This window comes from Carassius auratus, chromosome 36 (genome assembly GCF_003368295.1).
Source record: "Carassius auratus strain Wakin chromosome 36, ASM336829v1, whole genome shotgun sequence".
NCBI lineage: Eukaryota > Metazoa > Chordata > Actinopteri > Cypriniformes > Cyprinidae > Carassius > Carassius auratus.
The window spans coordinates 7,553,393-7,574,248 of NC_039278.1; the positions used below are offsets into that span (position 1 = coordinate 7,553,393).

The 20,856-nt window shown below is 36.7% G+C and overlaps 3 protein-coding genes across 7 annotated transcripts in view; 2 read left to right on the forward strand and 1 right to left on the reverse strand.

Annotated features, from left to right (window-relative positions):
* The first annotated feature begins 381 nt into the window (after positions 1-381).
* Positions 382-1,544, forward strand: LOC113055116 (signal peptidase complex subunit 1). Its single transcript, XM_026221112.1, has 4 exons — positions 382-536; positions 970-1,029; positions 1,107-1,193; positions 1,287-1,544. Exons 1-4 carry the CDS (start codon positions 501-503, stop codon positions 1,410-1,412), a joined length of 309 nt encoding a protein of 102 aa, XP_026076897.1. The 5' UTR covers positions 382-500; the 3' UTR covers positions 1,413-1,544.
* A 93-nt stretch (positions 1,545-1,637) lies between these two features.
* LOC113055115 (serine/threonine-protein kinase Nek4-like) lies at positions 1,638-10,942 on the reverse strand. 3 transcript variants are annotated; one of them, XM_026221110.1, is made up of 16 exons: positions 10,692-10,942; positions 9,065-9,331; positions 8,793-8,990; positions 7,201-7,308; positions 6,921-7,075; positions 6,712-6,835; positions 6,024-6,623; positions 5,592-5,645; positions 4,783-4,932; positions 4,537-4,659; positions 4,290-4,356; positions 3,208-3,296; positions 2,747-2,838; positions 2,424-2,623; positions 2,190-2,323; positions 1,638-2,074 (listed from the first exon to the last, which is right to left on the reverse strand). In XM_026221110.1, the coding sequence occupies exons 1-16, from the start codon at positions 10,776-10,778 to the stop codon at positions 1,976-1,978; spliced, it is 2,547 nt and encodes an 848-aa protein (XP_026076895.1). In that variant the 5' UTR covers positions 10,779-10,942; the 3' UTR covers positions 1,638-1,975. The 3 variants fall into 3 exon arrangements, with proteins under 3 accessions (XP_026076895.1, XP_026076894.1, XP_026076896.1); XM_026221109.1 differs by having other exon boundaries at positions 4,290-4,374; XM_026221111.1 differs by lacking the exon at positions 5,592-5,645 and having other exon boundaries at positions 4,290-4,374.
* A 975-nt stretch (positions 10,943-11,917) lies between these two features.
* LOC113055118 (calcium/calmodulin-dependent protein kinase type 1-like) overlaps positions 11,918-20,856 on the forward strand; it is a 49,558-nt gene continuing 40,619 nt past the window's right edge. Inside the window, exons 1-3 of one of the 3 annotated variants that reach the window (XM_026221113.1) lie at positions 11,973-12,034; positions 15,100-15,112; positions 18,926-19,036. In XM_026221113.1, the coding sequence (XP_026076898.1) occupies positions 15,102-15,112; positions 18,926-19,036 (122 nt within the window). In that variant the 5' untranslated portion in view covers positions 11,973-12,034; positions 15,100-15,101. Of the gene's footprint in view, positions 12,035-15,099; positions 15,113-18,925; positions 19,037-20,856 lie in introns of all 3 variants that reach the window. The other 2 variants (XM_026221114.1, XM_026221115.1) reach the window with 2 other exon arrangements.

Sequence of the window (20,856 nt, forward strand, 5' to 3'; positions counted from 1 at the left end):
GAATGATTCTTTGACTCGAAACTCAAACATTTCGCTTGCCCTATTTTCGTAACGTTTGAACCATCAAAATGGGCCACTAAACGAATCAAAGAAAAAACTAGTGAAATTATACAAAAGACTCGAATCCTTCCGGCTCATGTCTGAAGGATTTGTTCCCTATGAATTACAGATCTGATCGTTTCAGCGGCCGATGACCATATATGGTCTGAAAGTGGATCTAGATCACTGCCTGGTTAAAAAACATACATTTATTTTAATTTATAATCGCACGATTGTTATCTTATAATTAAAAATACAATTGCACTGCGATATGTAATATTCCTTAACGAGATAAATTTTAAGCGTAGATTGGACGCATTTCTTCTTTTACTGTCTATGATTTTAGCCCGCTGATGTTTTCGGAATGGGTCCTGCGGATCTCTACGTACACACATTCAAACAGGAAACCATCACTCTCCGCTCAATAATATTATCTAGCGGGTTTATTTTGTTATTTCAAAATGTTTTCAGCGTTTAAATCCATTCCGACGGATATGGTAAGCCCACGTTTGCGAAAGGTTACTAACTTACTGCATGCATGTTTGAATATTGTGAGGTTTGTGGTGTTTAGAGCTTCAACATACTGACATATGTTAGCAGCTAAAGTATCAGTAACACCAAACAGTTATTGTGTTACTGCTATCTCAACCAAAGCGAATTACCTAAGTGTGCACACAGCAGTAAGTGTGAATGTAACGGTTGTGATAAAACATTTAGAAAGTGATGCAACTTTTCAAAGGGGAATATGACCTTTTATAGTATTTGTTGCAAAACCTACACCAAGAGAAATTGTATATCATATGCATGGTCTCCACAGCTTCATAGAAAACAAACTGAGGATAGATTTATCATCTTAGATCGACTTATTTAATTTACTGCATGACCTAAAGCAACAAGAATATGCATATATTTTACAATGTCTGTTTGCAGGACTATAAAGGACAGAAACTTGCAGAGCAGATTTTCCAAGGAGTCATTCTGGTGTCAGCGGTAAGTAACATTGACAGCACTTTTACTCTCAAAGCCATCACAGCACTGTGTCATCATCATGTCTGTTTTCCCTGCAGGTGATCGGCTTCATCTATGGCTTATTTGTTCAACAGTTTGGATGGACGGTTTATATAATGCTGGCTGGATTCACAGTATCATGTTTCGTATGTCATAAGACTTCTGTTTGCTTAAAGTCAATAGTGAAAATAAGAATAACCTTGCACTTCATGTGTAACCCTGGCTCTCCTGTTCTTCAGCTCACCCTGCCTCCCTGGCCGATGTACAGAAGAAATCCTCTGAAGTGGCAGCCGGCGGTGCCCGAGGCATCTGGAGAAAACCGTGACAAACCTCAAGAGAGCCAGAAGAAGAAGAAGCACAAGTGATCTGCGCCGATATTCCAGTTTAGATTTGACACAGTAAAAAGCCATTTCGATAAACAGCAGAGACTAACCTATGAAATCCTATCCGGAGCATTCAATATGTAATAAAGAACTGTGTTTGGTACATCTATGTGGCACATTGGTTTTGTTTTTTGAGTTTGAGCAAAAGAAAGCACAAGGTTCCTAAATATATCATTTATTATAAATCATTCCTTATTGATTTACAACATACGTAATATAAATATACATTTCATAAAGATAGAAAAACAGTTGAGATTCAAGATCGCTATCATAGGTCCATATTTCCAATAGAAAGACAATATCCTAAAATAATGCTTTTATGTATTTTAAAGGTGCATGATAACAGCATTTTTGTTTTGTTTTTTTGCAAATCTGGTGTTTAACTCCCTTTCTATCTACACATTTACGAAAGCATTAAAAGTAACAGTGATTGTTGAAAGGAGGCTTCAACGAAGTGCTACATCTTTTAAGAGCATGAGGTCTGCTGGTCTTCAGCAGTAATGGCATATCAGTGTTTGACGAGAGATCCCTCGTGTGCAGGAGGCTCAGTCTTTGAATGCAACGTCCTCAAAGAACTTCAGCTGTTGGACTTTCATCGCGTACTGCTTATATTTTTCCTCCCCCATTTGCTCTTGCAGTAAGTTCTGGATAGAAAAGCAGAGCACAAATCTCTTATGTGGTATTTTTTTTGTCAATGGCCTAAGTATAGACTCTTGTTTATTTCTAATGCACTGTACAACGAGACTTTAGCCAACATGCCTCTCTCTTGTCTTGATCCTCTTCCTGCATGATGTCCAGGACTCTTTCCAATAGCTTCACCCCGAGTCCTTTAACCACATCTGTACGCAAGTGCTCCATCACTCTCCTGACCTTTGCTGGACCCGTGCTGTCGTCTGAAAACACAACATCAGAAACATGATGATAGCTTCTGTCCCCAGGCTAAAAATGCTGAATTACTTAAAATAATACAACGGTAAATCCCAGAATTATGACCTGGGAAGCCTCCCTGTCCCTCTCTGGATTTCCCATGAAGCATCAGAGTGTCCCTGTACTTCCTGTTTAGTTTGAACTCCGGCAGCGGAGTAGAGTGGCATCGTGTCTCATCAGGCTCTAATGATGCATCTCTGGCATCCATGTGTAATGTCTGTGTCATCATTTGGACCAAGTCTTGCATTTCACTGGTCTCACGCTTTCTGTGAGAAAGAAGAAAGTGGCCTTCTGTCACTTCTACTTAGGGAAAGTAGAGAGATGGCAGGAAATGATGTGAAGAACAAATATTGACTCTAGAAATGTTACAAATCAGTTGGAGGTCTTACCTCTCTCTGTAGTCTCCCTCTGAAGGTTCAGTGGAGCTGGTGGAGGAGCTACACTCATCTTCGTCAGACTGCCTCCATGAGCACATCCTCTCCTGATACACAGAGAACCAAAACAGTCCACATAAGAGCCCCTTTGACCGAGAAGCCAAGAACTGACATTCTTAGGTTAGTGTCATCATCTATAGAAAGTCCTGTTTATTTCTCAAAATATAAAAAACGTCACATGTAGAAGGCCATCTGTGTTATGAACGCATGCAGAATGTTTGCATGCCCCAGAAATAGTGTGATACTGTGCAGGTTCCATTCAATTACAGTAAGTACATAAAATATGTTTTAAGTTCTGAAGAAGAAGAAAATGTCATGAATAAATGATAACAGAGTTTTCTTTTAAAAATGTTCATACTCTTAAGTTGTTAGTGTTGGACAGTCCATCCAGAGTCAGCGAGAAGGATCAGATGTACCTTTTTCGTTTCAGCAGTTGTGCTTTCAGGTCTTGTGCAGTCTACATGGTCTGTCTGCTCGCCGTCTAACGAGGGGACAGCGGACGCAGCTTCAAAGAAAAGAAACGACGGAATCACATTCGGTGAATCTGTCCAAAATCACCTTCCAGCTGAGTTCATGTATGCAGCACCTGTAGGCAGCTCTGCGGTCTCTCATGCATTCACATGCACACATGCAGCAAAGTCTCGCTTCGATCCACCAAAAGGGTGTTATTGCTCTTGTGGTAACTTTTTTTTTTTTTTACAGAATTAAAGTCAGATTCCCTTCAATTGAACTAAATGTGAACAGTTTGAAATATAGCATACATATTGACTGTATTTGTGTCAAAAGAATAGTCCTATATTAAATCACAATATGGTCTTATTCATCTTCAGTATTTCCAGAAAATAATTTAAGAGAAGAAAAAAAAATATTACGTTTTAAAGCATTCAATTACAAGAAGATGCATAAGAACTGCAAGTACTCTGAATTGAGTTCTCTTTCATGTCTTCTTGCACTTGAGCAAACAATTAAACCTTGAAAACTTAAACATTCAAGCTCAAAAAGATGCAAAATAACTTGATTCAGCACCCGCACAGAGAGCCGTGTCTCACAGTCCATGCACAATGAATCGAGTTTTGTGTCTTCTTGCACTTGAACAAACAAATACAATCAAATTTTGTCGAAGTACCCATCTTGGATATTATCCTTAAAAACCTCTCTGTCTTAAGTCTTAACTGAACGTAAACAATTTGGGGACGTGTATCATTATTTCGGATCCATGCATTGTGTCTTAAAGTGCCTAGTTTACTAGCTGCTGTCAGTGTCCTTAAAGTAAATCCAAGAAAGAAAAAAAATCAGAACGAGAGAGAGAGAAAATCACTAACTTCTCTGGACAGAATAACTTTTGTAGTTTTAACAAAAAAAATGTTTTTAATGATATTAGTTAATGATAATGAATCTACATGTGATCATTCTTCCTTATCCTTAAAGTGTGTTTACATCTGGTTCTGGTCGGTTTGTGCCGGTACACTGTTTCATTTGAAACATTTGAACCACAAACCTTGTTGTCTGGAGTTCTCCTGTAATTGCTTCAGTCTTCTCCTTTCCCTGGCTGACAGTAGACGATTCTGTAAGTAAACTGAGTTCTGTTAACAGCAGCAGCAGAGAAAACAACTCAGTTGAAGCCTTACAGACACACAGCTTCAAACACACTGTTTAAAAGAAATAATGCATGTAATCTCACATGCAATTTTACAGGGATATACTGTATGCAGCAGTTTAACATAGTACAGTCTGTAATGATTCACCTGCTGCTCTGGAACATTCCTGGTAGACGATGAGAGCCTGGAAGGGCTGTTTTTCTCCGAGTGGCTGTTTACTGACAGGACATCTTCCAGAAGAGGCGGCAGAGGTCTTGGCACTGCTTTGACCTAAACATAAACCACAGTAATGATATCAAAAGTAACTGAATTACGTCTGGTTCATGTTAGTTATTTGATGAAAAACATATTTTTTTATATTGGAGCTATCATCGAGTTCTAGATCCGACTCACTGGCTGACTGTTCTGGTCATCGAGGGACTTGACTTTCTTCCTCTGCCTGCGCTGACGTGACACGGATGGATCAGAAGAAGAGGAAGTGGGCAGAAGAACTGCTCTGCTTTGATCTGAGAGCGCTGAAGAGCTCTCTGAACTGGACGGCTCCTAAAATGTGTTCAGGAATCATGTTTAAAATGGTTTAATTAATAGAGTTGGGTTAATATACCACAACAACAACAATAAAATAATGATTGATTTGTATCACCAGTTTAAAAAACACCTGGGTTTTACTATCAGGTGTTAAAGGATTTAATAAAAATAATAATAATAATAATAATATTAACAAAAAAGTTCATATTTTATAATAATTTTTGAATAATATAAAACGAGTTATTTAAACAAAAACGCAAATAAGCAAGCAAGCAAGCAAATAAATAAATACATACACGCATACCGTAATTTCCGGACTATAAGTCGCACTTTTTTTCCTGCAACTTATAGTCAGGTGCGACTTATTTATCAAAATTAATTTGACATGAACCAAGAGAAATGAACCAAGAGAAAACATTACTGTCTCCAGCCGCCAGAGGGCGCTCTATGCTGCTCAGTTCTCCTGTAGTCAACAATGAAGATATAGAGCGCCCCCTCGCGGCTGGAGACGGTAATGTTTTCTCTTGGTTCTAAATAAATGCGACTAATAGTCCAGTGCGAGTTATATATGTTTTTTTCCTCGTCATGACGTATTTTTGGACTGATGTGACTTATACTCAGGTGCGACTTATAGTCCGAAAAATACGGTAAATAAATGTACCCCAGTATTTTACCATTAAAATGACAGGAACGGGCTTGAGTAGTTTCTCCGTGGAGTCTAAACTTCCCTGGAATATGACGAATATTAGAGTAAAGACAAGCATAATAATTCAATAACTCGTGATTTACCCACCCCCGTCGTTCCTGCATGACTTTCTTATGCAGAACGTAAAAGGAGTTATTTAAATGAATAATGGCAACCAAACTGTTTTAATCCCATCTGACTTCCATCGTTTGGGTAAAAAACACACAAAGACATTTCTCAAAATATCTTATTTTATGCTCCAAAGTAAGTCATACAGGTTTAGAACACAATAATTAAGTTTTTAGATAAACTACCCCTTTAAATCTTTCTTTTAGCCCAGATCATAACATATATTGATGTCCATCAGCGTAAGAGGGACTTTAATAGAGAAGCTTTGACGGGCTCCGTCACAGTAACGTACCTCACTCTCCTCAGCTGAACTTCCAGTGGGAACATCATTTAGGACACAAGCGCCGCCACGATTATCATCAGTATCTGATGAAGTTCTTCGGCTCTCCGGCTTTGTCTCAGCATTGTGATGTTGTTCAATTTGCTCACGCGGGACGTCCTCCATCCCTGCCTCCTGCAGAAGCTTCATAGTATCGTCTTTAAGGTCCATACTTACATCAAGAGCCTTTTCCTCGCTTAGATTCTTGGTGAGTTTGGCTGTAGATGAGTTTTGAGATCTCAGTCCGTCCGCTGACATCTTATCCTCCGTTCTGCCGTCACCTAATATGTGTTTCAGAGGGTGCGTCTGAGGAGGACCCAGATCTCCTTTCTCCTCTTTCTCTCTCCTCTTGCTCACAGACGGCAGCTTGTGTTTCTGATGGCTGCTGGGTTTGGCTTTTCTCTGTTTCTGGGTTTGGATTTCAATGTGTATATTGCTAATGGTTGCTGTAAATCGACCGGTTGAGTTACTAACGTCCCGACTTGGAGATTTAGATGGCAGGTGTGGGTTAGGAACCACTTTTTCCACTGCAACATTCCAGGGTTCTTGTCGGTTTGAGTGGTTTTCTTCAACCTATGAAATGTGGGAAACCAGATGAACTGAGATCATGACATTAATACCACACACAGAGGCACTGAAGACTTCTCAGCAGACGTCTTACCGTTCCTCCTCGGGACTTTGAGATCTCTGAGTTTAGACTGTCATGATTTGGTTCGTTTGAGGCATCTGATTGGGCAGTTTTCGGTTTGCTGTTTGCTGTATCGTTCCGTGATCTGGCAGTTTTCCTGTTAGATCGGTAACAGGACAGTTCATTGTAATCTATTTCAAGATTTTTCTTTTGGTTTTAAAATCAGGAGAAAGTGCACATACTCTTTGGTGGCCTCCAAGAACATGGAGATCTGCTGTTTGATGTACGGCTGTCGGAGGATGTGTTTGACGTCAGGCCTGTCCTCTGGTTTCTTACACAACATCCGCTTGATCAGTTCTCCCAGCTGGGGGTCGAACTTACTCGGCATCTGGGGCAGCTGAACATTAAACACTGATTAATAATGTTCGGAGGATGAAATTAGTGCTGTTATGAATGGACAGCTCTTTAAATCTGATGCATGAAGATATTTCAGTGAAACAGATGACAAATATATTCATGTACCTTCCCTTCTACGATCCGATACACAAGAGAGTTCATGTCTTTTGCATTGAAAGCATGCTTTAGAGTTGCCAATTCATACACGCAGCATCCCAGAGCCCACACGTCCGACTGCAAACGCATACAAACAAAACTAATGATTTAATATCGAAAGCACAAAATATCTGGGTAAAAAAATACAAAATAATATCTAGGCCACCCCAAAAGGAAAAGAAAAGAAGGTAATGTTTCATAGAAGAAAAAAAAAAAAGATTTTGTTGTTAAAACTTTGAGAGTTTTTTTTCTAAATCCAGTAATTCTCATTAATAAATGACTATAAAATAGCACATTTTACAGTATTAAAGCAGCATTAAAATACCAGCATTATGTAACCGTTTACAGTTAAAATAAAAATTAGTGCCGTCAAACGATTAATCGCGATTAATCGCATCCAAAATAAAAGTATTTATTTACATAATATATATGTGTGTGTACTGTGTATATTTATTAAGTATATTTAAATATACACACATGCATCTATATATTTAAGAAAAATATGTTATGTTCCTATATTAACTGGATTTATATATAATATAAATTATATTAATATAAATATACTCATAAAAACATGTAAATATTTTCAAAGTATATACTGTATGCGTGTATATTTATAAATACATATGCGTGTATATTTATAAATACATTATAAATATACACGCATACAGTATATACTTTGAAAATATTTACATGTTTTTATGAGTATATTTATATTAATATAATTTATATTATATATAAATATACTCATAAAAACATGTAAATATTTTCAAAGTATATACTGTATGCGTGTATATTTATAAATACATTATAAATATACACAGTACACACATATATTATGTAAATAAAAACTCTTATTTTTGGATGTGATTAATCGCGATTAATCGTTTGACAGCACTCATAAAAATATAATACATAAGTACACCACTGTTCAAAAGTTTGCAGTCGGGAGGATTTTTTAAAAGATTTTAGCAAATGTCTCTTATGCGCACCGAGACTGCATTTATTTGAGCAAAAATACATAACAAACTGTAACGTTGAGTAATATTTTTATGATCATTCTATATTTTCAAACGTCATTAATTAGGGCGATGCAAAGCTGAACTTTCAGCATCATTACTCCAGTTTTTTTCAGATCCTTCAGAAATCATTTTAATATGCTGATTTGATGCACCAGAAATATTTCTTATTATTTGAAAACAGTCGTGCGGCTTAACAATTTTTTGTTGTTGTTGTTGTTTTTTTTAAGAAGAAATGGTTATACATTTTAAGGATTCTTTGATGAAAAGGAAGACCAAAAGAACTTGTTACAAAACATTTCTTATTTAAACAAACTTGCATTGATATGTTTAGAATTAGTACAGAGAATGTGCTTAATTGTCAAATAAAAACAACAACAACATAACATAAATTCCGAAAATTGCTTCTTTTAATTTTGGGGTGAAAAACATAGCCTCAATATGTGACATAGCAAAAGCAGTAGAAGAGATAGAGTGCAGATTGATCCAGACACTAGTACTGACACAGACTGATGGTCATTGTGAGTTGTGTCCATGCAGTACCTTGTAGTTGTACGGTTTGTTGGAGAACAGCTCTGGACTCATGTAGTAAGGTGTGCCGATCAGAGTGCTGGCCATGTCGTTCTGACTCTCCAGGACACGTGCGATGCCCAGGTCACCCACTTTGATTATATCCGTCTTGGTCAAGAAGATATTCTGCGTTTTCAGATCTCGATGGAGGATGTGCTTCTCGTGTAAATACTACAGTCAACAGAAATGCAAGGGCTTTATCATTCAGCTAAAGACTCAGACAGAACAGAAGGCCAGTGACTTACCTGAAGGGCCATAGCAATCTGAACAAACCACTCCACAACCTGTCTCTCAGGCAGCAGTTCTCCCTTCTGCTGTTTGAGTCTGTGGTAGAGATCTCCCCCCTCACAGAAGCCCATCACGATGTACAGCTGACAGTCCTCGCCTTCCCATGATTCCCGGTAGGTGACGATGTTGGGATGCTTGAGCTGTGAGAGGAGCTGGGCTTCCTGCTCCGCGGCTCGCCGCTCACGTCTGGAGGACGTTCTCAGGTTCAGCTTCTTGATCACATACTGCCGATACGAAATACTGTGTTAGAACTTTGCACATTAAGAAAAGACAGGAATTTTGATTTTAAGAAAATGCGGTAAAGTTTGTCATAAAACGAAGGAATGGATCGTATCAGCAATCATATGTACCAAACCTCAAGTCCATCATTTACATTTTATTTACAATATCAAGTTTGACTGAAATTAAATAAGAAGAAACCCCGGCACACTACCAAATCAGGTTACATAGATCTGTAAAAACTTACTTTTTTTTTGTTTTTTTGTTAAGTAGAATCAAAAAGGTCCACACTCCCTTTTTTCCTATTTATTTATTTTTGTATGCAACACAGCACACACAAAACAATATCTAGTTAAAAATTAAGTATGAAAGAAAGAGTTTTAGTGCTGGAGACCTTTTCTTTTAATATTTTTCTTAATAATCACTTCTACAGTACAACTTCCTTCTTTGTGATGAAAAAAATGGCAAAAAAGTCAAATACATAATAAATAATTAATATTTAATGTAATATCTTCATTAATATGGTCATAAAAACTGTATGTAAGATTATTACATTTTAATTTATTTAAAGAACTTTAAAGAAAAAAAAAAGTTGTTCAGAATAGTTATAGAAATAATTTTACAGCAACTCACAAACCAGGATGTCAGCTACCTTTATAATAATTAATCAAACAAGTTAATATTAATAACATTAAAAACATACTTTATTTCTAACAGGTTGAGCTTATTCAAGCGATTAATCGCATCCAAAATAAAAGATTTTGCTTACATAATGTATGAGTGTGTGCTGTGAATATGTATTATGTATATATAGATATAAACATATGCATGTATACATTTCAGAAAACTACTTTGTTATATTTGTTATACTTTTTTATATACATATTTTTTTTTTTTGCAAAATACATACTGTATGTGTGTGTATTTATATATACAGAATAAATAAACAGTGCACAATAAACAGACATATATTATGTAAACGAAAACTTTTTTGGATTCGATTAATAGTTTGACAGCATGAATATTTTTTCATAATATCTGTATTTGAACGTCTATGATCATTCTGATTCTGAAGTTATAAATGTGTTATGTACAAGCAATATTAAACACATTTTAAAGTAATTAAAAATCCCAAGGCTTTTCCCAAAATATGCATAATGAAACTCTCTCACTCACACAACACACACTTAGATAGAAGAGGCTAACTTCCATCAGTAAAAACAACTACAGACTGTATGTTATTAACTAATGCTTAAAAAAAGTCATTAGTTCAGCTTGGTAATTAGTTAAAGAAATGAACCAGTGTCACTGATTAGCAGCGGTCTGCACAGGTCTCAGAGGCGTGCGTCATTAACGTTAACACACCTGTTTCCGGTCTGACCTGTGTCTGACCAGAGTCACCTCCCCATAGCTGCCCTTCCCCACAACCCTCACGAACGAGTAACTGTCCATGATCCTCCGTCCAAAGGTGCTCTATTACATAGTGAGGGGTTTTAAACCCTTCCGCAGATGTTGGATGACAAGCAAGCGCGCTGTTCTTAAAAGCACAGACGGCGATTTGTCCGTTTCAAACTTGTTTTGGGTGATACAGGACACCGGAAACAGCCGAGCATCGCTTTAGCGTCACCAGGCAACTGAGCGCATTAACGAAACACACTCAGGGTTAACGAATGTGCCGTTTGAGAACAGCGCCCTCTACAGGCTCAGCGTCACACGACAGTTCACTCGTGATTTAGTTCAAAGATATGTTTGTTGACAGTGCTGTTTTATGTCCTAACCATTAACATCTACTTACATTTGTAATACTACCTTTAAATTACAAATAGTATAACAGTTAAACCTATATGTTAATATCAATCATGTGTTAAGGTGTTAACCAGCAGGCCTGTAAATTAAGTAAAAAATGATTATCACCAGAAGGTGGCGGAATGTCTTTATTCTTTTATTAACCGTTGTTTTGGGCACAGGTACAAACTAGTAAAACCATCTCTGCCATAGCTGAACAAACAGCAAAGCTTAAATTTTATTAATTTTAAAATCTAAAAATACTGTCTGATTAAATATAAAACTAACCTTGCAACTTTAAATGTCTAAATCTAAATCCCATATATATATATATATATATATATATATATATATATATATGCCTACTACAAAAGAATAATAATAATAATAAATAAATCAGCATTGATAATAAATGTTTCTCTTTAGAAGTTAATCAGCATGTTATAATTTCTGAAGGATCATGTGACACTGAAGACTGGAGTTATGATGCTGAAAATTCAGTTTTGCATCACGGGAATAAATTGCACATTAAAATATATTCAAATGCATTATTAGAATATTTCACAGTATTACTGATTTTACTGCATTTGCTTTTTTATTGGGGAAAGAGGGATTTTCTTAAACAAATTTCCTCATCCGCAAGCCCTGAGCTCTGAGGAATAAAGATATCAGATAAATACGGCTATAAATTCGAATTCTAGGAACACGGATTCGAACAGATTTAACCCCGCCCCATTACCTGAGAGTCAGCGATCTCTCTCATCTGATTGGCGCAGGGCAGCAGAGGCGCTGTGACGTCAGGGGCGCTCTGAGACTGGGTCAGCCGGAGGAACGAGCCGTCACAGATCTCAGCGAGACTAGCGCGAGCGCAGCCCGTTCACAGTACAGCACGAGACGCGCCTCTGCACCTCTCCGATTCACAGGTACCGAGAGCCACGGCATTTTAACCTTGTGTTTAACACGAAATGTTTGAGATCCTGATCGGCAACTTGCTTTCCGCAAGCTGTCAGACATTTAAATGCTTTTGGTAGCCTTTAATGCTGGTTTTACATATTGATATCGTGTAATGTAAAGTATGTAGGCTATGTATGTGTGTATGCATGCACAATGCTGCAGAAGACTTGTATAAATAATAACTATGCACTTGCAACTATGCAAATGCAGGCTAGTCCCACAGATTAAGAGCTTACAGTCTGTTTTAGTTTGTATGAGCTGGTTGTCTCTGTGCCGCCTGTGTTTATGACTGGTTAGTTATCTCACTTAGTCAGAGGGTGGATGTGGTCAACCACTTTAGGTTTTTGAATGCATTGAAACTTTGACAGCTCATGGTTTGATAGAAAGGCTATCTTTTTTAATGTTGCCATGCGAGGCATCAGCTTCTCTTCTTTTAAGATACATTTTTTTACTGTTGTATTGAAAACTCTGCAAGTATAAACCATCACCGCAGTATTTAATGAATCGAAACTGAAAAAACAAAACGACTCTTTTGAGCTCCTGCAACATTCTGAAGTCAGACAAGTGAACGTTTCTGTAAATTAACAACTGTGTTTATCAGTCAGTATTTGTCAGTGGGATCAAAACTGATTTGATGTCAATCCATGCCATTGGATGTGGACATCTCAAGTGTAATGGTGTTCATAACTCTTATTATTACTTGTCAAAATGTGTAATTTGGCCAATTCATGCACATTTTTGACTGTCATCAAACTTGACAGCAAAACCAAGGTCAGAGAGATGCTAAAAAATATAAGACTGACTGCATTCATATTTTGGCTGATAACCAACATATCAAAATGTTGACATAATACATTTTTGTAAGCCTTATTATAAAATCACAAGGCTCAGCACTTCAAACTATATCAAACCCACCTGCTGCTTTTATTTAAAACCTTAACTGTAGAAAATAAAGAATTGTAGCCTACTTAGAGCCAATTAAAATGACTGACCTTTAAATCTCTTTGGATATATCATATATAATTGTCATATCTGACAAATAACGCTAACGTTAAAAATTTACATTTATTGGCTAATAATAAGACATCTAACATACCGTTCATCCCAATAAAAATGGTCAATAAATGATGGCTTTTAAAGAAAACAATAAATAAATGCATTTTTTTACAACACCTTTAAACCACACTGCACTGTATCTAGCCATTAAAGGACAAATTCTTACTTCTAATAGACTGAAAATGCTTAATGTTTTAGTTTTAATCACTGTTTTCTTATCGCAATATAGCATCTATTTTGTTTTTTTACCAGTCAATCAAGTGGTTGGTTCCACATGCGTGCTCTTTCTCTTTCAGCCTATTAGCATTTTTTTTCTGCATTTTTTTGGTGCCGTTTCCTCCTCTGTCCCACAGCCAGCGTTGGCATTATTTAAAGCACTTTGGCTGTTTGATTTCCTCATTTGAACAGTCTTAGGGATCAGACAGCCTGCCGGTTTTAGCAATTAATGATCTCAGATGTAATTAGTGACAGTCTATTGTTTGACCCGTTGGTGTTCTGGAATAGATGAAGCCTTTATCAGTCATTGTGGGTTGCTCTGTGACTGTAGTCAGAGTCAGACTGTGATGTGCCGATAGATGCAATAATGTTAGGGCTGCTTACAAGCAGCATGTCTTCCTCTTTGCACAGCCTCCGTTTGTGCAATCATTTGTGCAGTTCTGTATTAGCCTGTAGAAGGAAATAAAGTCACAATGTAGCGGCTGAACTTCCCTGTGTTTTTCTGCGGCATTCACTTCCCTTTAGAGTCATGTTGAGCATGCCATGATTTGACAGAAGCTATAGGGATGTAAAAAATGAACAAAATACAACACTTTGTTAAGTAAGTCACGATGGTGCTGTAATCAAAGCTGAACTTTGAACCTGTCTGCAAATAGCATGTGGATCATACACTTGATGGGTTGATTGTGGCAAGCAGCCATATGGCATTTGTGTATCTGTAAGCATCCCGTCCATACTTAAAGGGACAGTGCACACAAAATAAAAATTCTGTCATAATTTTTTCACCAATTAATATGTCATTTTAAACTTGAATGACTTTCTTTCTTCTGTGGAAAACAAAAGAAGATCTTTTGATCTAAGGTTTTTATTGCCCACGCACTGAAAGTTATTTTATGATCAGTTCACGTACACTCTGCACTGACGCTTGACGTGAGGCGCAACGGTCATCTGTCACGTCTCCAGAAAGAGCGTCAAAATATCATCTGCCGTTTGGATTTCATGCTGAAATTGGCAGAATTTGAAAGCTGAGACTTTGCACCATATCAAAGGTAAACAAGCACAAAGAGAATTGTGTTTCTCGGTTAGCATAACGAATACAAATAATGTTTAGTGAAGTTTTGAAGCAGCGTCAACTAAAAACATCATATATTAACAGACTGAGCTTGGGATTTAAGAATTGTGTATAGTCGGACAATCAAAACGAAGATAGCATTAAACTGATTGATGGGTATTGTAAGCAAAATCCAGAAATGATGAAAAAAAAAGCAAATAAAGCACCTTAATTTTCATTATGTTCCAAGTCTTTTGAAGCCCCTTGAAACACTGTGTGTGAAGAACAGACAAACACATGAGTTATTATTCACAGATGATCTTCCCCAATTTGGGGCTATGCTGATTAGTTCGATTATGATATATCTGTAATGGTCAGTGAACAGTGTTGGTTTTGGAACCTTATAAACACAAAAAGCAAGTCATTAGTAGCTTGTTTTTTTCACATCCTGTGGTGGAGGCCTTTTTGGGGTGAGAGAAAACTCCGAAAGGTTACTGCTATGTGTATACAAGCTCGATACTTCCTGAATTTGAATGATGTTGTGGTTCGGTAGCTCACCTTGAAAGGGGAAGTGCAGCTGGGTGGTCATAAATGCCCACGAGAGACTCTGTTAGCGTGAATCATGAATGGCTCTGAGTGTGGTGTGACATTGCTCCGACCTGCTGAAGGTTTAGGTGTCACTCTGTATCTCTTCTGTCCTCTTCCGAGCAGCCATGGGAAACCAGTGAGTATCTCCATCGTCTGTCTGATGAATCCAACAATTTTGAATGCTGCATGATGATCTAGATGGTAGAGTTGTGTATGGATGTGTCTGTTTTCAATCCTTCAAGCTTGCCTTTTGATTCTCCTTTCTATGTGGGTTAGTTTATAGCTCGTCTTCAATCTGTTTCTTGACCTCTCCATGGTTCGACACTAACAAGCGATGAACTGAAACCTTTTCTATCACTGGACCTGCATGCACAGTGATCCAAGTACGTTTGTTATGATAATGGTGCATATGTATACGACTCTTAAAACTTCTTGCCTGAGATTTGGGATGCCTTTACATTTTTTGGTGTATGTTCATATTTTGCTTGCCTGGGGAGCCTTGGATGAAGTTTAGACATATTCTGTCTGGATGCTCCGGTTATTCTTAATTAGAAAATGGGGTTTTCAATAGAGAGGCTTTATTGTCTCCCATCTTCTTTGCATGCGCCCATGTTAGATGTTATTCCAGGCATCACATTTATTCCCATTTAAACTCTTTCTCTGATGTCTTTAGCTGTTTTGAGCTCGTCAGGTGTCTGGAATGCAGAGGTTTTAAGGAAGTATACCAGTTTTAAGAGAGATTCCCAGCATTCAACGAAATATTCTCTGTGAAATTCTTTGTGAAATGCTTTCTTCGGATTACTTCAGACGTAGCAATCACAGTGATATTTGCATGTGGCTAGTTTTTGGCTTCAATTAGACTTACAAAGTCTTCCACTATAAAATAATACATTTGTATAAAGTTTAAGCAAAAGTGTGATGTGCACAACTGTTCACCAGTTTCAGTTATCCAATTATTAGCAGCATTGCACTTTAAGAAGTCAATATTTGCTGAGTCAATTTAGTAATTCTTTCACTTCAAGTATGCCCTAATTATACACCACATCCTGTGGTCTAGTGAGAAGTCTGATGTTACCCATAAATTTTTTTATAATTGAGTCTTTTTACAGCCAAGTAGTGAATCCATATTAGCCCAATGAATTAAAGCATAGCCTTCAGTGTAAGTATGTGGAATAACATGAAATATCCCATGATATTTGTAGATACTTGTAAGGAAATGTCTTTCTTTCTTTCTTTATTCATACAAGATAAAGACAATTTGGCATTCATGTTGGTTTGTGGTTTTGAATTTAATAATATATTTTTTTAACTTTGATGCTCACACCACATTTTGCAGCACATGATTTAGGAGATAAAAAGTTATAAATCATAAATAAATGATAATAGAAGATTAGTCTATTCTAAACATTTTCTTTTCGGAAATGTCATTCTTTTAATGCAGCTTTTTTTCTTCATTATCCAAGGATAAGACCGCTCTGACATATTTGACCTTATGCCCATCAGAATTTGTTTTCAGAATAAAAAACATGTATCTTAGAAGAGGTGTAATCGTTGTACGAATTGTATTTTTAATGAATTTTTGAATAAAATTAGAGATCGAGATACAATTGAGCTTTGTGACATGTAGAATGAAAATACATTTAATTCTATATATCAAAAAATCGAATTAAATGAAATCTATATTAAAACAAATTTAATATATTAATATACTGATAAATTTGATTTTTATAGTAATTTACTGTAAATAGTACAGTTTGCTACTGTAAATCTTAATTACAGTAACTTAAGTAAAAACCCTTTGAAATCTCTAACAGTGCCTTTATATAAATGTCTGATCTATTTTCTGATAAATTACAGCTTGCCACAGTTGCCGTTAATAGAGTTTAACTAACTAAACCTGGAACCATCTTTAAAGTGTGCCAGATTCAGCTTGAAAAATGTTGATTCTAGCAAACTTTAAATGCTCAGATGTCTGAACATTGTAACATGGACGGGACATTACCCAATATCGCTACCTTGTTTTGCACAACTTCTGCTTTAGGAAAGAGGAAATGTACTGTCTCAAATTAAGCAACAATTAACAGAGGTTTACCGGAGAGCCAGCTCTCTCTAAATACAAATATTAAAACAGTTTAGAGTGTATACCCAAACTGTACGCCTAAACCAACCAAGATCCCACTGCTGCTGCTCTGTTAGCTTACCATTTGGATCTAGTTGTCCAGTGGATCAAATGGTTCCCATTGAAACATGTCATCAGAAAAAAAAAAAGAATACAGTAGACCACCAGTTCTGTGAATGTAGTTAGAATGGATGTAGCCAAAAACTGCACAGTATACTGTTATGATTGACATTATGTGACAAGGTTTGGCAGGATCTCCATATGGAGTTGATGGTGACAACTTTAAGCATGAAGAATATAGACAAAATAGACGCAACAAACAAGTTGTGAGTCTATCATGAAAGAGAGACTGCTGAAGATTGCAGACCTGCTGGGCAGCCGAATGTGCAAAGCTGCATAAATGTTATTTTACTATTGATCTTAGGATATCCCTACGGCTGTGGAGCGAAATAAACATTCACCGTTTCAAAGCTGTTTGGTGACTTCAATATAAAGAGTTTTGTTATGTTATGTGTTGTAACGAAAGCCATGGGGTATTTCTACTTGTACTATTCCAGAGCTTTTACAATGTATCTTTTAAGTGTAATACTGTAAATTTGAGGTGGAAAATTAGGATTAGGGATTAAATTCTGTAAATTCTAAATTCAGTATAAAATTCTGGCCAGTGCAATAAGCCACTAATCATATACATGTAGCGGTGACAATAAATTATATTTTCTGTACTATTTTATCTAAATAAACTTAAAAAATATCAGATTATAAAACACTAGTAAAAACATTTTTTTTAAATTCTACAACATTTACAATCACAACAATAATGTTCATCATAAAAAATTGCATATATATTTAGAGATTTACTAAAGATTATATTTAAGAAAGAGTGGTATTAAATTGTTTTTAAATGTCTAATGTGATAAGTTTTTAATAAATTTGCTATTTAATGGTGAATGGCACGTTTAGAAATTTCATATTTTGCTTTCTTAAATGTATAGTAGCATTATTTATATCCACATCACAGAACGTTTTATTTCTCTCTCTTTAAACATGCACGAGGTGGACGTATTTGCCCGTCGCATCTTTTGCAGTGTTGCTTGTTGAGTACTTGAGAAAGTACCACGCTCAAGTTAAGCACAACAGCTTTATTGTGCGTGAATGGCCCCTAACTTTGACCTTTAGTAATTTTTGATCAGCTGTAGAACAGGTAAGTTGCAGGTAAATTTTTCATAATGTCTTGAATTAAGACATATGGTGAAAATTGGTTCATCACTACCATGCTTAACCAGCAAAGCATGAAACTTTTATCTTTGTCTGTGCAGTACTAACTAACAACCCCATGTGGACACACAAGTGTTTCAAGATTCTTTAAATAACTGCTGTTTACCCTCTCGTGTCTCATGGAAGACTTGAGCTAAATAAAACAGGCCCGAATGACAGAAATGTGTAGTTGTCAGAACCCTTGTTTTGAAATACTCAAGGAAAAACAGATGGGGAGCACTTGTTCTGACATGATGCCTTAATAGTAATCAGTTTACACACAGTAAAAGGTCTTACTGCTTTAAAGACACATCATGTGTCTTCTGGTGACACTTGTAGATTATACCGCAGTCAAGTAAACCTGAAGATTCCTACATGGCGAGGTCAAAATCCAAGTGGAAAGACCAAAGTCTTTCCCAAAAAAAGGTCAAAGTTTTTTGAAATCCAGCTAAAGCTGACTTAGTTTCCAGGTAATTTCATGTCATCAAACATAAGACTTGGCCCAAAATATCTAAAGGAGCATTTTGCATAGCCTTTATTCTATAGTAATTAAGTGATTTCCTCTTCCTCTCTCAGTCTCTCCATCATTGACAGTAGCAAAATGCCACTGGGAGAGGACGGACACTCTTGGAAAAAGAAAACGTCCAACATCAAGGACATCTATGACTTCAAAGAGGTTTTGGGAACGTAAGTATAAGAACGTTTTGATTTTACTTCCATTTCAGCAGCTAGAAAGCTACCACTGATGGTGGTTGTTTCTTCTTGATATGAATCATACTTGTCTGTATTGAATTATTGTATACTTATTGTAAAATAGGTTTTGTGCTAAGGATGTTTTGGTTGCACTTTATTTTACAGTACGTGTACTAACATGTACTTATAGTGTACTTACAGTGTATTTATCTAAGAAAGTTCTTGTAATACAAGGTAACTACATGGGGTAGGGTTAGGTTTAGGGGTAGGTTCAGGGTTAGTACCTAGTTATTACATAGTTATTCTAATTACTATAATAAGTACATAGTATGTACATGAGGAACAGGACTGTAAAATAAAGTGCTACCGATGTTTTTGTGTTGGCGTGACATGGAACTTCTCTTTCATTCCAAGTGCCAAAGAAATCAAGCTTTTAATGGACTTTTAATAGGGAACATTCAGTATTTAGTTCTCAGCCCACTCAGTCGAATCAGATCACAATAGGAAATTATCCAATCGTAACAGAGCTCATTTACAAAACGAGGTCCTAAAGTTATAGTCTGTGTAATTCAAAGTATTTTTGGTGCAAGAAACCTTGTCTAACATTACTTCAAAAAAAAAAAAAAAATGCCATACGTGTTTATAATATGGCTTAAACAAACCAGAGATTCTCAACTGGACAAGCAGTGACAAAATTCCCGTAGCTGCTCTTATGTTGCTGTCATTCCGATATGAAACTGTCCAGGGCATTTTACACAAAGTGCTTATTAATACAAAGATGTTTTTTCAGTTTTCTGGTTGTGATCCCACTTACTGTTTTGTTTTTTCTGTAGCTATTTTATAAGTGCTTTATTTAGCAGTGTAGATTCAGTAGCGGTGCAACACTTCTCCAACAAAACACTGTCTTTAAGTAAAATGTACCATCAGCATTAACAAAAAATACAGAAGTTTAAGAACCATTATATGTTATTTTTGTTTTGTTTGTTTGCTGGAACCAGTTCTACACATGAATCAATTCCAAATGCTAGTCATCCGTTAAACACTTCCACATGCTTTACTCAGAGCCAGTTTAAAGACTGGGGGCCATTTTAAGGACTGATTTTTTTTGGGCTTGTTTAGTTTTCTGGCATGCAGGGTGACCCTTGACCTCTTCTCATACAGTGACAGGAGTGGGAATGTTCAGGGCCCATGTTCTAGGCCTGGATTCAGTGCGCACATGTTAATGAAATCCTCTGTGAAATCATGTCTGCAGTGAGAGTAACAGAAAGAAGGGGAAATTATTCTTTCATTTATTCAACTAGAGTTGGTCTAGTTTTTCTCTGCTGCAAATACTCTAGGTTTAATGAGAAAACAGAACGACATGTTATGTTTTAAACATTGTCAGAATCAAATGGTACAGTCTTAATCTCAAAGCTTAAAGATTTCAATATTAGCCAAACTCTGTTCTTAAGGTCAGTTTTGTATGTTGTCCAGGCTTGTTTGAGGATAGATCAACAGCTCTGCGTCGTTCAACTGCGAGTTCACCGTGGGTTGGGTGTCTTGGCAACAGGAGGAGACACTTTCCATATGGACCAACTGTTGCTATGGAAACAAAGTTTTTATTTTCTATTAATAATCTGGCGGGAAACTGTGCAGGCATTGAGAGGCTCAATGTTCAGTGTAGTGGAAAAGATTTTAGGGGTGTTTTGTCCAGTCATGATGGTCTGCTGAATGTCTTCAGGCTTCCTCTATGTGAGTTTGTTTTGTAGTGGACGCGCGGCTTTTTGAGGGACAGTATGCAGCTCCTCATCAAATCCAGGACTAAACAAACTCTT

Coding starts and splice junctions, on each gene's coding strand:
- LOC113055116 (XM_026221112.1), top strand. CDS start 501: ATGTTTTCAGCGTTTAAATCCATTCCGACGGATATG. Junction 537..969: donor AATCCATTCCGACGGATATG/GTAAGCCCACGT, acceptor GTCTGTTTGCAG/GACTATAAAGGACAGAAACT. Junction 1,194..1,286: donor GATTCACAGTATCATGTTTC/GTATGTCATAAG, acceptor CCTGTTCTTCAG/CTCACCCTGCCTCCCTGGCC.
- LOC113055115 (XM_026221109.1), bottom strand. CDS start 10,778: ATGGACAGTTACTCGTTCGTGAGGGTTGTGGGGAAGGGCAGCTATGGG. Junction 8,991..9,064: donor AGATTGCTATGGCCCTTCAG/GTAAGTCACTGG, acceptor TGTTGACTGTAG/TATTTACACGAGAAGCACAT. Junction 7,076..7,200: donor ATCGGATCGTAGAAGGGAAG/GTACATGAATAT, acceptor TTTAATGTTCAG/CTGCCCCAGATGCCGAGTAA.